General features: G+C 55.0%; 2 protein-coding genes across 2 annotated transcripts in view; both read right to left on the minus strand.

Annotated features, from left to right (window-relative positions):
• ZC3H6 (zinc finger CCCH-type containing 6) overlaps positions 1–4,051 on the minus strand; it is a 29,665-nt gene extending 25,614 nt beyond the window's left edge. The window contains exon 1 of the mRNA XM_049801035.1: positions 3,344–4,051. Coding sequence (XP_049656992.1) covers positions 3,344–3,435 — 92 coding nt within the window. The 5' untranslated portion in view covers positions 3,436–4,051. The remainder of the gene's footprint in view (positions 1–3,343) is intronic.
• Positions 4,052–10,034: 5,983 nt separating this feature from the next.
• FBLN7 (fibulin 7) lies at positions 10,035–16,311 on the minus strand. The gene is made up of 8 exons (XM_049800097.1): positions 16,121–16,311; positions 14,614–14,773; positions 13,881–14,051; positions 13,234–13,359; positions 12,998–13,135; positions 12,766–12,903; positions 11,674–11,812; positions 10,035–11,513 (listed from the first exon to the last, which is right to left on the minus strand). The coding sequence occupies exons 1-8, from the start codon at positions 16,214–16,216 to the stop codon at positions 11,141–11,143; spliced, it is 1,341 nt and encodes a 446-aa protein (XP_049656054.1). The 5' UTR covers positions 16,217–16,311; the 3' UTR covers positions 10,035–11,140.
• Between the last annotated feature and the right edge of the window lie 208 nt (positions 16,312–16,519).

Consider the following 16,519-nt stretch of genomic DNA (forward strand, 5'->3'; position numbering starts at 1 on the left):
GTCTGACGGAGAGCTGTGTCTAACGTTCAATTTCCTTCATGGTACCATGAGCACATAAAAAGCGGCCTGATACTTACACTTGCAATGCAACTCGTAAGACCATGCTGGCCACAGAAGCATTACTTGTACCTCTGCGATCTGCGAGATAGCATCTCCATGTTCAGACCTATCATTAGGTCACTGCTATTTTTAAAGCAGATAATGGTACAAGAAAACTGCAAGTCTGGAGATTAAATGACAGTAAAGCAGAGAGAGCTAACAGAAAGTATCAGTACCAACCTAACATTTTAGATTTTCAAAATAAATGAACTCCAAGTTATTTTCTAAAGTTCCTGGCAATTGTAAATCTGGCACCGATTTCAAATGCAGAACCAACTGTAGCAAACATGCCCTTCTCATGCCTGCAGTATAGCTCACTATTAGTCAGAAAATCAAAGTCCACAGAAGTCTGCACGAGGACTGAATTATTCTGTATTTGTCACAAGTGTTTAGTTCTTCTCTTAGGCATGTACATTCATCTATAGCATGATGTATAGGTGTGACAATGTCTACAAAGTAGACTTTAAGAGAAACATGAAGCACCCAGTCCTGCAGATGCTGGAACAGCAACCACAAACTATCGCAAGTAATCAGACCTTGCTGACCTCTGGAAGAGAGCGGTAATTTGCACATTTACACACACCTGCGTATTTATTTGCTGTAACTTGAGTTTGCCTGCACCCTGCCTTGGACTTCCTTCTTACCCTGTCAAAGATTACCTACGTAACAAGCAATCTTTAATTAAACCTAACCTTACAGGAAAAACTTTAAAAGACACCTACTATCTTTGTGTACAGAAAGTCTCAAATACTTCATCAAAGACAACATCTCCCATGAGTTAACTAAAAATATTTAAAGAATGAAAAACCTTCCTCACTTAATCAGATGCCCCATCTATAAACACAAAAAAAAAGACTTTGGATTAAAACAATCTTCCGACTTGGAATTATTCAAAGTGTGGACAGACTAGGTTTTTTACTATTTTCTACTGCTGAAAACCACTAACCAATTTCTTTATAATTCTACTAATCAGCTCAAACTCAAGCTAACTAAACATTAACAGAAATGCTATTAATTTATGCTGCACAAATTGATCTAATCTGTTGAAGGATTTCAGCAGCTTCCTAATATGGGCTGTACCTACAGTAAACTAGTTCTACTGAGCTACCAATGCAGTAAAAAATTGATTGCAAGATAAAACGTATTGAAACTAGACGTGTTAAAACACCAAATTAGTATTACAGCAAGACTCCAACTCAAAGTAACTCAGAAGATGAGTAAATCAGGTACTTGCATCTTTTCTATAGACCTTACAATGGGCTCTTCAACTGACTGCATTGGAGACTGGACAAAACCAATTCAGTACTAAAAAATGTTCGTAGTTAAAGCTGTGCTACGCTCCTCCCCACCCTCAACCTTGGCAAGTCAGCCATGTTTTCTGTGGATGGGAAAGACCCTGTTTCTCTTTAGGCCTTCCCAGTTACCAGCTGGTAGCGAGATCTCTATAAACTTCACAAAGTTAAAATATTACATTTTGACAAGATTACATGTGCACACCTAATATAACAGACAAATATTTGGGGCTTTTTTTTTTTTAAAAAACAATGTTCTAGGTGTATCAAGAATACACTTTGCTATATGCGTCTTAGATCAGAGGGGAGCAGAAGTTTTCTAAAAGTCTTGTTTACAAAAAAGTATTATTTAACAGGTAAATGTGTTTATTGTTAGAGTCTTCTGCTCTTCTGAAATTAAAACATTATAAGGCAACGTTTATAAATTAACCTGTATTAAAAGTACATTAGACTATTAGGTAGTACTTATTTATTCTATTGCGTAATTTGCCAGTGTAACAACAGGCATACTGGTAAGAACAGCTGATTAGAGGAACTCTAACTTGTCAACATTGCTTGAGTAACTCCAAGTTAGAAAAACTATGCTTCCAGCAGAACAGTGGGTAACTTGGGCTTGTCCTCAAGGAGGACTTTAAAACACGAAGTACTTTCAATCCCTGAAAGAGTAAAAAGTCACAGACTTATTAAGTCCAGGAACTCTAGAACACTTTGCCTGCTACTGCTGCACAGTTTTAATACGCAGTTATGCCCTATCTTCAGCAATCCCAGTGGATTACTAGTTTGCTTTTTACACAGCACTCTTTTTGGAACATACAGCATGACACAACATTGTTTCACAATAAAAAGCAGGAAGGTGAAAACAAGAATCAGCAGCGCTGGGGTCTGCCCTGAACCCGTCACTAAATCATAGTACGATCTCTGGACCAGTCAGTCAGCTTGTGCGGCCCTCCACTTCCCAATTTGTAACACAGAATTAGTGACTCTTTCTCCAGTGACGGAACAGTTACGTTCGCTCACAAGCCCTGGTATTTTTTTTGTTGTTGTTGTTGGTTTTTTTCCCCAGTCCTCTGAAGCAAGTACCAAGCACGGTTGTGGAGCTGTGTGGGGAGGACAGACTGAAGCCCAGCTGTCAAAAACCAGCATTTTTAACTCCTGCAGTTGTGTCAGGAATGCTCTGGGTAGATGTAGACTGAAGGACTGGTAGCTGTCACCCTGGCATAGTATTTTTGGAACTAGTTAGGAAGGCCAGGGCTGCCTGGAGAAAGGATTTGAATTTCCAGCAGCTGCAGAAGAGAAAGGGAGGGAGGAACAGAGGTCCTTTCACCAGGAACAGGACTCTGGGTTTCTGCGCATGGGGACTGAGAGGTGGCAAAGATAACGTCAGTCAGACCTTAATCTGCATAAAAAAAGATCCAGTTAAATGTGTAAGGTGTAATCTGGCAAGAAAATGACATTAAAATATGGATCTAGTGAGAGATTCTTGTATAAACAAAAACAACCAAAAAAAAAAAAACCCCAAACCCAAACCCAACTCAAAGCACCCTTTCCTACCTGACTAGCAGCGCCAGGGCAAGGGAGAAAAAGAACAATGGTGACATTCAACAGACACCCGCTGGAAAGTGCAATTTATGGAAAGAAATGGAAAACAGTCCCCCTTCCCAGCCAGAATAAATAAATGAAGATGTAAAACGCATGCATTCCAAAAAATAAAACCCTACTAATAATGCACTTCTCACCCAGTGACACCCCCCCCCTCCCCTCCTTGCATCCCCCCCCCCCCCAGTCCTCACCCCGGTCTTCCAGCCTGAAGGTGACCTGCCCCCACAAAAACATCGTTAACCCCCTAGGCACATTAACACACAGCATCATCATCATCATCATTATCAGCATCATCATCACCCCACTAGTATCACCATTATGAGAAGCGGAGAGAGAGAAGAATGTTACTCGACCTTTCGTCCCCTGCATGTTGCCTGTCAGAGTCGGGCATGTTTGGGTCAAGAACTGGGTTTGGGGGTTTGGAGAACAGGCTTTCAAAGGCCATTGTGCTGGCTGTGGTGTGGTGAGGAGGAGGGAGGTGGAGGAAGGCAGGACACTGCCGCTGCCCGTGGTGCGGAGGGAGGAGGAGGAGGTGGCGGCGGCGGCGGCGCGCACAGCCGCTCTGGGGGCGGCTCGGTGAGGAGGAGGGTCGGGTCCCTCAGTGAGGAGAGATGATGAAGGTTTCACTCACGGTTACTTAGTGAGACACTAACGGGCACTCAGTGCAGGGCGAGGCTGCACAGGCTGAGCCCGGCCGCCCCGCGCGGGCAGGAGGAGGAGGAGGCAGCAGCGGCGGCGGCTCGGAGGAGCAGGCCCGGGGCACAGGAGAACGAGAGGACACACACACGGGGGAAGGGAGGTGCTGGTGGCCGGAGATGGCTGCCCTAATTCTTCCTTACAAACATGGCGCCCGCTCGAGGCACTCTCACAAAATGGCGGCAGCGGCGGCGGCGGACGGCAGCGGCGGCGGAGGAGAACGGCGGCAGCGGCGGCAGCGACCCCCGGCGCTTGCCCCCCCAGCTCGCTCAGCGGCCGCGGACCCGCACAGCGCCCGCCGCCACCACTGCGTCTTCCGCGCCCGTCGGGGCCGCGATGGCGTCGCCTCGCGCTGGCCGCCGCCGCCGCCGCCGCCGCCCGCGATCACGCTCCTCCTCCGCCGCCGCCGCCCCGCCCCCCGCGCGCCGCCGTTGGCCGACGGCCCCCCGCGTCACCGCGCCGCCCAGGCCGCCCATTGGCAGCGGCGCGCCGCCCGTCACGCCGCCGTGACGTCGCGCGAACGCGGCGGGCCCCGCCCCTCCCCCCCCACCGCCCCGCGCGGGCGGCGTGCGCGCGCGCGCCCGAGGGCGCGCACGCCGCCCGCGCGGGGCGGTAGGGGGGGAGGCGCGAAGGGAGGCAAAGGGGCGGGGCCCCGCCTCGCCGCGTGCGGGCTGGCGTCACGTGCGCGCCCCGCCGGCCGTTATGGCGGCCGCTAATGGCGGACGTCGCCCCCGTTATGGCGCTTCCGGGCCGCTCCCTCCCTCCCTCCCCCGCCCTCATCGGGGGCGGGGGCGGCTTCCGCCCCGCGCCGCCTCGCGAGAGCCGAGCCGGGTGCCCGCCCCTCCCTCTCCCCACCCCCCCGCTGCTGCCGCTGTGGTAACCCGCGGCCTACTCTGCCCTGTCCGCCCGCCCCCGCGGGGGCCAGGCCTCCCGCCTGCCCGAGGGAGCGTCAGGCCGGGCCCCCAGGCCATTAATTAGTTCCGAGATGGACATTTCTAATTAAAAACAATCGTTTCCTTCCCCAGCGCGGTTCTAAGACCCGTGGTGCTAGCAAGGGAAAGGCCCTCGGCCGGTAGTGCCTTAGGCCGGGAATCATTTCGACCGAGGGGCCTAGAAAAATAGAAAAACGCGGACGTTGGCCCAGGCCGGTGATAAAACCGGTGCTTAGGGAGGGGGTGATCGGTCAGGGCATGATAAAAAAAGGTATTAAAGAGGTGGAGAGGCAATAGCCTATGCAAAAGCGTAACCAATTCAGGGAAGATTTAGCATCACTTCAATGACTCGATAAAGGGGAGGAAATTCAAAACTCATCAAAAAACCTTTAGTAGAGCTATAGAACAAAATGCTGGAGAGCCTTATTGAAGCCAATAACAGGAAAAAAACCACCAAAACCAAACACGCGATGTTTGTGCTGCTCATACTATGACAAGAAGTTTAACTTTGTGCCATGAGCAGGGCAGGCCTGACCCGCGCCTTCGGCAGCTGTCACTGGGTCACAGCCTATCGCAGGCTGGTGTTCCCCATCTTCTCTGCCATCCAGTAACGCAGGCCGCAGCTCGCTGCGCGCGTTGGTTTGCGTTTACAGTGAATTCCATCCTCTGCCGCAGTACTGCGTCTCCCTACTCGGTACCTTCACCTCAGGACCGTCTTGTCCAACTCAAATAAATAGCATCAGCTGCAAATGTTGTCACCTCGTTGCTCATCAGTTCTCCCATAAACTTTATGTGTCTGTTTACAACAACACTGGCACCAAGATGGAGACAGCCCACCTGCTAGACCCCCGCATGCTGAGAGCTGGCCTTTTATTCCTACCCCGGTTTTGCTGACTCTCAGCAGTTCATAGTCCCCAGGAGAAGCTTGTTTGTTGTTCTCTAAGCATTTTAACGATTTTTCTTTTAACATTGTCTTTTGAGGGACTTTGTCAAAACTTTCTGGAAAAATCCCAAGTAAGTTACATCAACTTATTTTCCTTTACAGGCTAGTCTCCCTGGCTTGCAGGGCTTTTCAGGACATATGACTCTCTTTTTCCAGTGCCAGCAATCCTAGCAAGAAATAAATTAAAAAAAAAAAAAAATAAAAAGAACACCCACATCGGTTCCCATTTGGGAAAGAATGTTTTTCCCCTTACACAGAGGCAAAGTGTGGCCTCGCATCCACGAGGAAAGAGCTGTCTCTCCCTGGTCTCACACCAGACTGGTACCAGAGCAAGATGCACAGGACAGGAGATGATAGCCAAGTTCAACCAGGGGCCCAGATCATCACACAAGTCCAAAGTCAAGCCAGGAAACCAACCTGAGCTAAAACCCAGCACTCCTGCAGCTCAGGGACTGAAGTAGGGCTCCAGGGAGCACGGGAGGGGTGTGTGTGGTGGTGTCAGGTGGGGCTGGTGAGGGCCATTAATGCTAATTAAGGCTAATTAGTCCCATCAGCAGGTAAGCATCTCAGTGAGGTGTGCAGCCCAGGAGGCAATGCCCACAGGGCTCAGCACCATCTCCCCAGGTAATGGGGGGGGGGGTGGGGGTGGGGGTGGATTTCAAGTTCAGAATAAAAGCCTAGCTCCTGCTTTTTTTGCAGTGTCTGCAGGTGCAAACATCCATTTTAAACAGAAATCTGTGGGCAGGAGCAGTGTGCAGCTGTTTGTTTAAATATCCCTACCCTACGTGTGTTTGTGTTGTCAGGGAAAAAGGTATGCTGCTGAGAAGCTCCTGAATGGCTCTTTTTTTTTTTTTTTGAAGTATAACTAAATTTGGCAATAGCAGCTATACAAAATCCCCTGTACACACTCTCAGATATCGCAAATATACAGGGATCTGGAGTATGGTGTGGAGAGCGTAGCAACATACCTAGCAACCATAACAAATAAAAATGTTGTGGTTCAGCTCTTCATTAAAGCCTATAACAGGATTAATAAGTGTTTTGGCGTGTGTATTTGTGCTTTTGCTTCAACAAGGATTCGAACTGTGATATAAATCTGTGGGGTGGGAGGAGACACGGCAGCGCTGATGGATGGGCCGTGCACCAAACATGGACTTCTCAGGGATGCTAGCTAGGTAATAAAATTCAGATTTTAACCTGCGGTTGAAAATAACCTGACATTCTTGTGTGTGTTAAAGAGACAATCATTCTTTTGTTTGCAGGGATGTATCTCCTTAAACCGAAGGCGAGGGGAAGCACAGGGAAGCTCAGGACTTCGGATGCTCAGCAGGGAAAGGCCCATCAGGAATGCACTTTGGAAGCAGGAGGATGACTAGGAGGAGAAAACAGGACATGAAGCTGTGGTCACATCCTCTCGCCCCTGCCTGAGGTTGGGGCTTGTCTCCCCTCATGAGGTGAAGAGGAAAGGGAGCACTTTCCCACGCAGACCTTGGAAATTCAAAGGCGCCGTATTTCTTTCCTGGTACCTCAGCGGACACTGCGTTGCCTCCCTCCAAGGCCACCTCCTCGTGAAGTCTTCAGCCTTTGCATCCTCACCTCCCAGCCATTTGGGGTGAGAGACTGCGGCTTTGGGGCTCGGGCAGTGCAGCCAACCCATCCCAGGGCACACAGAGCACATCTGGAGGCAGCTGCACCGGGGACTGCCTGCCTTCAGCCTGCAGAAGGGGAGCAGAGGCAAACCAGCTATTTTGGGGGCTCCAAAATATTATTATCCCAAAGAGAAGTTGTATTTACTAGGGCCAGAAGAGCCTCTCTCTGCACATTCCAGGCTTGGGAAGTCTGCAAGATGCCGGAGCGGCCGCTCTGGGAGGGGAAAAAAAATCTCCTTTAGTCAGCTCAAATGCTGGCCAGAGGTTTGCAGCCCAGTCCAGACACTGGAGAGCCGACCTTAAACGTTTCTGGGGCTGAAAGGGAGATCTGCAGCCAGCTAATGCTGGGAGAGACGGCTGAGCTTCCCAGCTCCAGTCCTGGCCCTCAAGGCAGGCGAGAAGAGGCTGGGAGGACGGGCATGGCTTCGCAAGCCCCGGCGGCATGCCAGCCCATCCCAGAGAGGGGAAACCAGTTCACCCTGGCCTCGGGAATTAGGAAAATGTTGTCAGTTCGGGGCTGTGCTGCGAGGAAAAGTCTCCAATGCAAAGGTCCAAGCACCCGTCTCCAGCCTCGTTAGCCGGTTAAAGCATCAGATGGAAACTATGCTGCCCCGTCAGAAACTTATCCTCTTACGGACTCCTGTTTTTTTGGCTCCCAGAGCCTGGCAAGGCGGCAGGAGCGGGGGAAAGTGTCGTCAGTGTGAGGATAGTGAAACACATCATTCACCCTGTCAGAGGTACTGCAGCAAGGAATGGGTGACGGAGGCAGCAGAGGTAAGGCACCAGGAGCTTCTTCTGGCACGTCCCCGGCCTCCTTCTCTGCATCTCTTGGAGGAGCACATACCCAAGCACAGGGATCTCTTTATCACCCCTAAAACACGGTAACAGCCTGTTGCAGAAGCACATCCAACCAGGCTGGGCAACCACAGCCAGGCAGACCCTGCTCCGGCAAACCACAGGCTCTGGGCTACCCACTCTGTAGCCTTTTTTCTCCTAACTTTGTTTTCTTTCCCCAAGGCTGTCTGTCCATCTTCAGCTTTTCCTAAAAAATTAAACTAAATTAAATAAAATATTCTTTCTCATTTCAGCTCAGCTCCTTTCCTGTTACGGCTTTTGTCTTGCAGCAGCGATTTTCGGTGGCGTACAAGGACACAGCCAGCAGCCCCCGCAGCGCTGCTCTCTTATCTAAGGCGCTAATTTAAAACACACGCCAAGCTGGGTTCATGGGGAAAACTGCTCCCTTTCCTGGACAAAAAGCGACTTGGCCAGGGGCCGGGTAGCTCTGAGGAAAACCTCGTCGCCTGCTGCTCGGGGCATCCCAGCATGCAGGCGCACGGTGGAGCGGTCCAGCGGCGTGTCCTGCCCATTCCCCATCCTTCCTCTGACAATGCCCGGCATTGTCCTCCGATCCGTAGCCCCAGCTGCGCGCTAAACTGGCACGTGCAGGATTTCACCCTCAGCATCCCGGCATGGGGGGGAAGGTAAGGGTGGGTTTCCCCAGACTTACCCCCACGGGTTCTCCATGTGTTTTTCTTCTCCCTGCTATTCTGGGACCCTTTGGGCTGCCTTTGGCAGAGTCCTGTATATCTGTGGGTGCGTCTGCCTCTACTTCTGCTTTTACACCACGGAGCTTTAAAGGACATTTCCCCCCCAGGCAGGCTTCATCTCTCCCTGTGCATGCTGAGGAAATAAAACCAGGCACGTCCCCTAGCATCCATACGGCAACCCGGTTTCTCTTGCAGCACAACCTCCTGCAGGGCCTTCCTAGACCAGGTCCAGAAAGCTTTCTCCTTGCCCGTGCTGAGGCCAGCTGTGGGGTGACACCCCCTCCACATCACCCCACGATTAACAGGGTGTCCTAAGTGGGATAGGTTAGTCCTCCTACCTAGGGAGAGGAGAAGACATCTCAGCTCCCTTTGAGGGATGCGGCACTGAGCTGCCCCACCAGCCGCTCCTTTCTCCTCTCCTGAGAGTCCTCCTGGGCTTTGTCTTCCAGCAGCTGGGGCCCTTTCCCTGCAGATCTCCACCACCCCACTAAAGGTGGGCAACCCCTGGGTCTGCTGCTCTGTAGGCACCTGTGCTCCCACTTGGAGCCAGGCCATCCCTCTCTACCACCACCCGCTTTTGAAAGCAGCTACACTTTCAGAAAAACACTTTATTTTAACGTTTCTTGGGGTTTTTTTAAGCACTCGGGTGGAGGAGTGAGCCTGCTGGGTTTTCATCTCCCTCCCCCAGTGCAACCCTGGGATGCATTTCCCTGCCCAGCTCTGCCGTCCAGCCAGAGCGCTTGCCAACCCAAACATCCTCCATCTGCCGTGCCCGGGCTCCGGCAGCCCCGCTCCGACAGCGGCAAGGAGCAAGCACTGAATGTCCCTCCTTGTTCTGTGGGGAGAGGTCCTGCCCCCCTCCTGAGGTCCCACGGAAAAGCCATACCCCCCCCCCCCCCAAAAAAAATCTGGGAGCTCCATCCCCCAAAGGATTCAGCACAAATCAGTCTTTTCAAGTCTCTTCCCCTGGGGCACAGAGTGGGAAGGATTTTAGTGGGTGCAGCTCAGCCCCCCACCAGGACTCTCCCCTGCTGCCTTTTTTGGGGGGGCAGCAGCAGGCTCCTCTTCCTTGAGGTCTCCAGAGGGTGCTCAGGGATGAGCTGCCCTGCTACCAGCCAGCCCCTTCCAAGCAAAATAAAAAAAATAAAACTAATTACGGCAGGTTCTTGCCCCACAGACCCTGAGCCCTACCCAGACAGCTCAGGTTCAGCATCGCCCCCCCCGGCCGCATGTGCATTGGGTACTTTATTCTGTTCTGCACCTTCTCAGAGGCTATATCATCATTTAATTGTACTAAAACCAGCATAATGGAGAAACATGCATAACGTCAGGGTTTTGTGGTTAACACGTACAAGCGCTGCACTGAGGAACAGGTACTGAGGGGGAATGGTGCGAGACCGGGGAGGTGTGTCCCCCACCCCGGCACACGTTACAGCCGAACCCCAGCTGTTCCTGGAGCTGCTTACACACAGTGGGGCGGAGGCCGTGGCTGATTGAAAAAATGAGATATTCACCCCTCGAGCTCCCTCGACGTGAGCACCAAGCGCAGCCGAAGCCCCCCCCCCCAAGGTAACGGCGGTGGGGCGGGGGGGGGGGATGCACACACACAACCCAGTTCAGGAGGTTTAAGGAGCTGCCGCACATGGGCTGAAGCATGGGATGGCCCCGGCCCATCGCCAGCGCTCATCTGCAGGGCACTGGGACTCCTCCTGCGCCCAGCAGCAACGTCCCACTTGCAAAGGAGGGCACCGAGAGCCAGCTGGGTCTTGTAGGGATGGATGTTCGTGGATTTTTTCCGGTGCCAGTCAATCCTGGGGGACTGAGACACAAGACCAGCCCCCTCTGTGTGGGCTGCCATGGGTTTTCTCAGCATCCAAAGGGGAGCCGGAGGCACGTTTTGATGGGGCTGAAGACAGCGCGAGCGGGGAGGAGAGCGGTAGCTGCTATGAGCCTCCCTCCTCCTGCATGCACCAGCTTAACTTATTTCCTAAAGAAAAAAAGGAATTAAAAAGGAAATAAGGGCCGTGGTTTCTATCTGCTGTTTTCTGCGCTGCACAGGCGCCGAGGCTGCGGGACATAGTCCTTCTGGACCCTCGGGTGAGGACGATGCTCTGCTCCTGCACCCCGGTGAGCGGGTAACCCCTGCACCTGATTTCTTTTGCACCTCATTTGCTTTTATTTTTCCCCACATAGGTGGGTGTAAAAGCCACCTGGGCAGAATAGTTAACGCAGAGCAGAGGATGGTTGGCTGGAGAGAGGCTTCGGTGTGGGATGTCACCTGGAGCTCCCATTAGACACTTGCCTCCGGGGCTAGCGCTTTTGGGTGCAGGATGCTGAGCAGGGACCATCGCCGTCAGAGAAGCCGCCCCCACTGCCACCTCCCCTAAAACTCGTAGGCAGAGACGAAGACGGTGATTTTGGACATGTGCTTGGCCTGGAAGACACGGTCCAGGTACTCGGACATGTCCACGTCCACCTGGATGGTCTGGGGACCCTTGAGGCTCTGCACCAGGATGAGCTCCCCAGTCTGCCGGTCGGAGCGCTGCATCACGAAGTGGCCGCGGTTGTTGCCCCCCACGATGCCGAAGCGCAGGCTGTCGGGTCCCGGCCGGCCGGGTGCCGCTGCCGTGGCCATGCGGAAGAGCGGGGTGGGCGTCAGCAGGTTGGAAGGCAAGGGAAGGTAGTGGAAGGAGATGGTTTTGGGTGCTTGGTGGCATGACCGGCTCTCCATCGGGCAGGGGTTGCGCTCACACTGGCTGCAAAGGCAAAAGCCGGGGGGAGCTTTTCAGGGAGCCCCAGGGGTTCGTGTCCCCCACCTCCGTGGCACTGGATCCCGGTGGATGCCGTGCACGTGGTTTTGGGACCCTGCCCCCCAAAACCAAAGCAGGGACAGGTTTTATGCCGTGCTGCACTTACAAGGGTGATGTTTTGACGTAGGTGACGTTGCCGGTAGGCTGAGGGCACTGGGGGCTGACGCACTGGAAGCCCCCCCCTGTGTTGATGCAGGTGGTCCCCCTCGTGCAGTTATCCTGGGACAGGGCACACTCATCGATGTCTGCAAAAGAGGGGCGGGCAGCGGGTCAAGTTCACCGGAGACCTCAGACCGACCCCATTGAGGGGTTTGTTTTGGCAGAAAATAGGCAAAAGCACTTTGAAATGGTGATCAAAAAAGTATGAGAGTATGGCTGAAAACACCTAAATCGCCCAAAATCCCATTCTGTGCCTGCTCTCCTCTCCCCGAGCTCTGCCCTGGGCCAGCAAGGGTTAATGGCAGCATTCTCACAGCAGGAGGGCAGCTTATTTTCCTAACTTTCTGCTAAGCTGTTTGAAAACACCATCTCTCTTTATTTCCTAAACACCTAGGTAACCACGAAGATACCTGGCAATAAAATCAGGAGCTCTGAACGCAGATATTTGCTGGGAGCATTAGCAAGATGCTATGAAACATGCAGAAATCATGGAGAAAAGGAGAAAGCATGCGTTTTCGCACCATGAACTGCAATAATCATCACTTTCTAGCCTCCAAAAATCCCTGGTTTTCAGGAGGAGACATCCATACAAGCAGTTCTGGCCACCCACCATCCCCACCAGCTGCCATTTTGCTTTGCTCCCAACCCGCACCCCAACTCCCCTGGTTTTGGAGGAGAAGCTGCAAGCCTCCAAGCCGGCCCCTTGTCGCGTAATTCTTGGTTTTGAACGCTATTTGAGTTTCTTCTCAGGGATGCCCCGTTCACAGGGGACAGCTCCACCACCTCAGCGGGGATCCCGTGCTCTTTTTTGGTGAGACGCAACCCCAAAGCACGGCGCCTGTTTGCCAGCACTTGAACCTCCATCATCTTCCTCCCCTCCACACCCCGCCCGGGAACCACCTCTCTGCGCAAACCCGCCGAGATTTTTGCATGCAGAGATGCTTGCAAACAAAGAGAAAAAAGGGGGGAAAAAACTAAAAAAGCAATTGTGCAAGTTGGGAAAAAGCAGTCAGCCTGTGCCTTTCCAGCCCCCCCTCACCTTCGCAGCTCTTGCCGTCGCCCAGGAGGACGTACCCACCGGGGCAGGCGCAGCGGTAGGAGCCGGGGAGGTTGACGCAGGCGTGGGCGCAGAGCCGGGGACCCCCCTCCCGCTTGTACACCTCGCACTCGTTGAGGTCTGCGGAGAGATGAGGGGAGCGGGTGCACGGCCGAGACCCCGCAGCCCACCCTGCCGCCGCCGTCGTCGTCGTGCCCCCCCCAGCGCGGCTCACCCTGGCAGAGGCCGTTGGCGGCCGTGCCACTCATATGGAAGCCGGGCTCGCAGCTGCAGTGCTGGGTCCGGTCGATCTGGGCACAGCGGGGCTGGCGGCTGAATGCCGGGTCATCCGTGACGCTCCAGGCAGGAGGAGCTGGGGGACACACCACGGGATGGGGTTTGAAATGAGGTGGGGTGCCAAAATAGGCCCGGGGGGCGGCGGGTCACCCACCTCAGCGGGGGGTCACCCACCCGTCTGCGCCTGGTACTGGCAGGTGGCTCCAGTCCACTGCTGGGGGCAGAGGCACTTGTACTGGTTCAGCCCCTCGAGGCACGTCCCGCCGTTCTGGCAGGGGCTGCTCGAGCACTCGCTGATCTCTGCAAAATAGCCACATTTTACAATTTTATTTTATTTTATTTTATCTGGGAAGCAAGCCACCGGAGCACTGAGCCACTTTGGTACCCCGCGGCGCATCACAACCATGTATTTTGCCAAACTCAGGCACCGGCTGTTTCCCATGCTGCGGCGCTGCCCCGGTGCAATCGTTTGCTCCGACGCAGGGAGCCATTGTAGCACTGATGCCTTTTCCCCTCATCTCTGCTGCTGAGCTGCAGGTGAGGCTCCAGCTGTAATTTCCAGCTTTCCTGGAGGATAAGAAACCCCAAATCACCAGCCGTGGGAGCTGCAGCATCCCTGGGATGTTGGCTAGCTGGGACTCAGGCACAGCCACAATACCTCCCCATTTGGTGGACCCCAATCACCCCCCCCATGTTTAAATAAACCCAAATCCCATCCCACTCTTGCAGATGACATCCCTAGGCAGCCACGGGCACGAAGCAGCCCCAACAACCGCGGCCAGCTGCCCAGCAGCCCTGCCGTAGGCAGCCCGGAGCAGTACCTGCGCAGTGGGGCTCCTGCCCGGTCCAGCTGCCGTTGGCCTGGCACGTCCGCGTGCTGGAGCCCAGGAGCTGGAAGCCCGGGTCACAGGTGAAGTGAACCTCGTGCTCCACCAAATACTTGGTGCCAAACTTCCTCCCATCCACGGGGGCTTGCAGGGCAGGGCAGGAGGCTGGAAGAGCATGGCGGGGTGGGGGGTCACTGTTCAGGCAGGTTCTCTGGGGGAGCGCTGCCTTATCTTTCCTGTCCCCAGCTCCACCTGACCCACGGTTCACTCAGTTCCTCCGAGCCCTCCTCTTTAACTGTTATTTTCCTCAAATATTGGCCTGCTGAGGTTCATCAGTAACATCCAGGCCCCCAGCGAAAGCCCAGCAGGGACGCTGGGGCTGACCATCACTGGCAAAGGGTTTGGTGGCATTTTTGCCAACCCCCTCATGCTCCCAGCACAAGACTGTAGCTCTTTTGCTGGAGAAGTGGTTTTCCAGCCCCCTCGCCTCCAGTGCTTTGCCAGGAGCTCTCTGCTTTGCAGCTAAGGGCTTTTGAGCTTCCCCACATCTTACCAGGCTGGAAAGGTGCTCGAATTCACAAGTACAAATGGCCAACATGGATACAGGTATCTCCATCTACGGAGATGCCCAAACCTCCACCTGTCACAGCCCCGAGCGTCCCGACCTGCCCACCCCAGCATCCTCTGAGGCCATAAAAGCAACTGGTGGGACCCAGGGAGGACTCACCGGCCGGCGGCTCAGGGGCGGCTTTGGCCAGGGAGGCGTGCAAGGTGCTCAGCCGGCTCTTCATCACACGGAGGCCCTCGGCGAAGCGCGTCTCCTGCCCCTTCAGCAGTTGCTGCATCTGCCGGATGGCGGCCAGGAGCTGCTGCCTGCTGAGGCAGCTCTGCGGGGACGGGGCAGCTGCTCAGCGGGGGGACATCGCTCCGGCCCCCACGCTGCCGTGTCACCCGGGACCCAACCTGCTGCACGCAGCCTGCCCCGGCCACGGAGGAGCAGGAGCTCTGCAGCATCAAAGGTCCCCTGAGATAGCTGATTTTATATTTTTTTACCCCATTTACCCAGATGCAGGAGGTTTTTTAGCCTGCGCAAGAAGTCCTTAGCTCAGGCATGGTCTCTTACATCTAAATGGGTAACGCAGCACTACAAGCAGGGCTGTAATCACTTTGTTAGCCCTGGGAGAGATGCCATAACTCATGTTTCATCCTGCTGGAGCTAGAGCCCTGTCCCACTTCCACATTACAAAATAAGAGGAAAACAGCTGTCTTGTGAGTTCTGCCGGGGCCAGGAACACTGGTGGGACTCCTGCCTGCAAACCGATCGCTACCACGGGACTGACTCATGCAGGAGATGGGCATCGTTATTATAGGTTTCCTGTGGAATTGACTTCGAACTGAAGAAAAGGAGCAAGGGCTGAGCAAAGCCAAGCCAGTTTTAGAGCTCAGAGATTTGCAGAGCCCATGGGGGAGAGAGCGCACAGGGTCTGCTCTGGGTGGCATGAGGCTGGGGGCAACCGAGCTCCAGGAAAGCGAGCAGAGCTGCTGGGCACTGGCCCACCTGGCCCAAAGGATTTCTTTCTCTCCCTGGCCACGCTGTGCAGGGGTGAAGTTATTCTCGTTTCCAAATAGCTCCGGAGGGTTTACAAAGAAGAAAGAAAAGCCAGCTCCAAGCGGCTGTGCTCTCCTCTGCTTCCCTCGGGGCAGTTTTGGGGGGTCAGGGGCTGCCGGCGGGGATGAGCCAGTCTGTGCCTGCAGCTCTGGGGTGCCCTGCGCCGAGAGGCAGGCAGGCAAAAGCAAATAGATGCCTGGCACGCAGCTCGCTTTAATAAACAGCTCTTTGTTAGCGCCGGTTTTAACTTCAAGAGCCAGCGTGAGCTCCCCGCGGGATGCTGAACCGTAGCAAACCCCCGCTCTCCCGCAAAACCGGGAGGATTCTTTGCTCCCGGTGTACTCGGCGGCGACTTCAGGTGTGGGGGAAGAAGGAAGAAAAGAGCCCAAAAGAAACCGGGCCCGGTTTAAGCCCTGCTTAAGCTCCCCCCCCCCCCCCCGCCCCCGTCCCCCGGCTTTGCCCACCTGTTTGCCGGGGCCAGGGCAGGAGCGCGGTCTGCACAGCCCGACGCTAAGGGCGGACAGACACACAGCGCACCGGCCCTGGGGAGGGGGCCAGGAAAGAGGAGACCTTGCCCCCCTCGAGAAACCTTTCCGAGGGGTTCCCCCCCTGCCCCCCCCCTCACCTGGGGCGCCGGCGCCGCCGGGAGCAGCAGGAGCAGCAGCAGCGGCAGCGGCGGCAGCAGCAGCAGCAGCGGGAGGCGGCACCGCTCCCCCGGCATGGTCCGGCGGCCGGCGCGGCTTCTCGTCCGCCGAGGAAGGGCTCTCCCGGGCGCCGGCAGCCGCCTCTCCCCGCCCCGGCTGCGAGCGAGCGAGCGAGCGAACTCTCTCCCTCCCACGCCGCCCCCGCCCCACGCGTGGCCACGCTCCCCCGTGGAGCGGGACGCGGCTCTCGTCCCCCGTCCCCCGTCGTCCCCCCCCCCCCCCCCACGACGGGGAGGACGGCGCTTCCCCCGCCCCGGAGAGCCGGGTCGTGTGTCGTGTGCCCCCCTCCCAATCCCGCCCCGGGGCTTGCGGGGACCCCC

Source organism: Accipiter gentilis, chromosome 5 (assembly GCF_929443795.1).
Source record: "Accipiter gentilis chromosome 5, bAccGen1.1, whole genome shotgun sequence".
Classification (NCBI taxonomy): Eukaryota; Metazoa; Chordata; class Aves; order Accipitriformes; family Accipitridae; genus Astur; species Astur gentilis.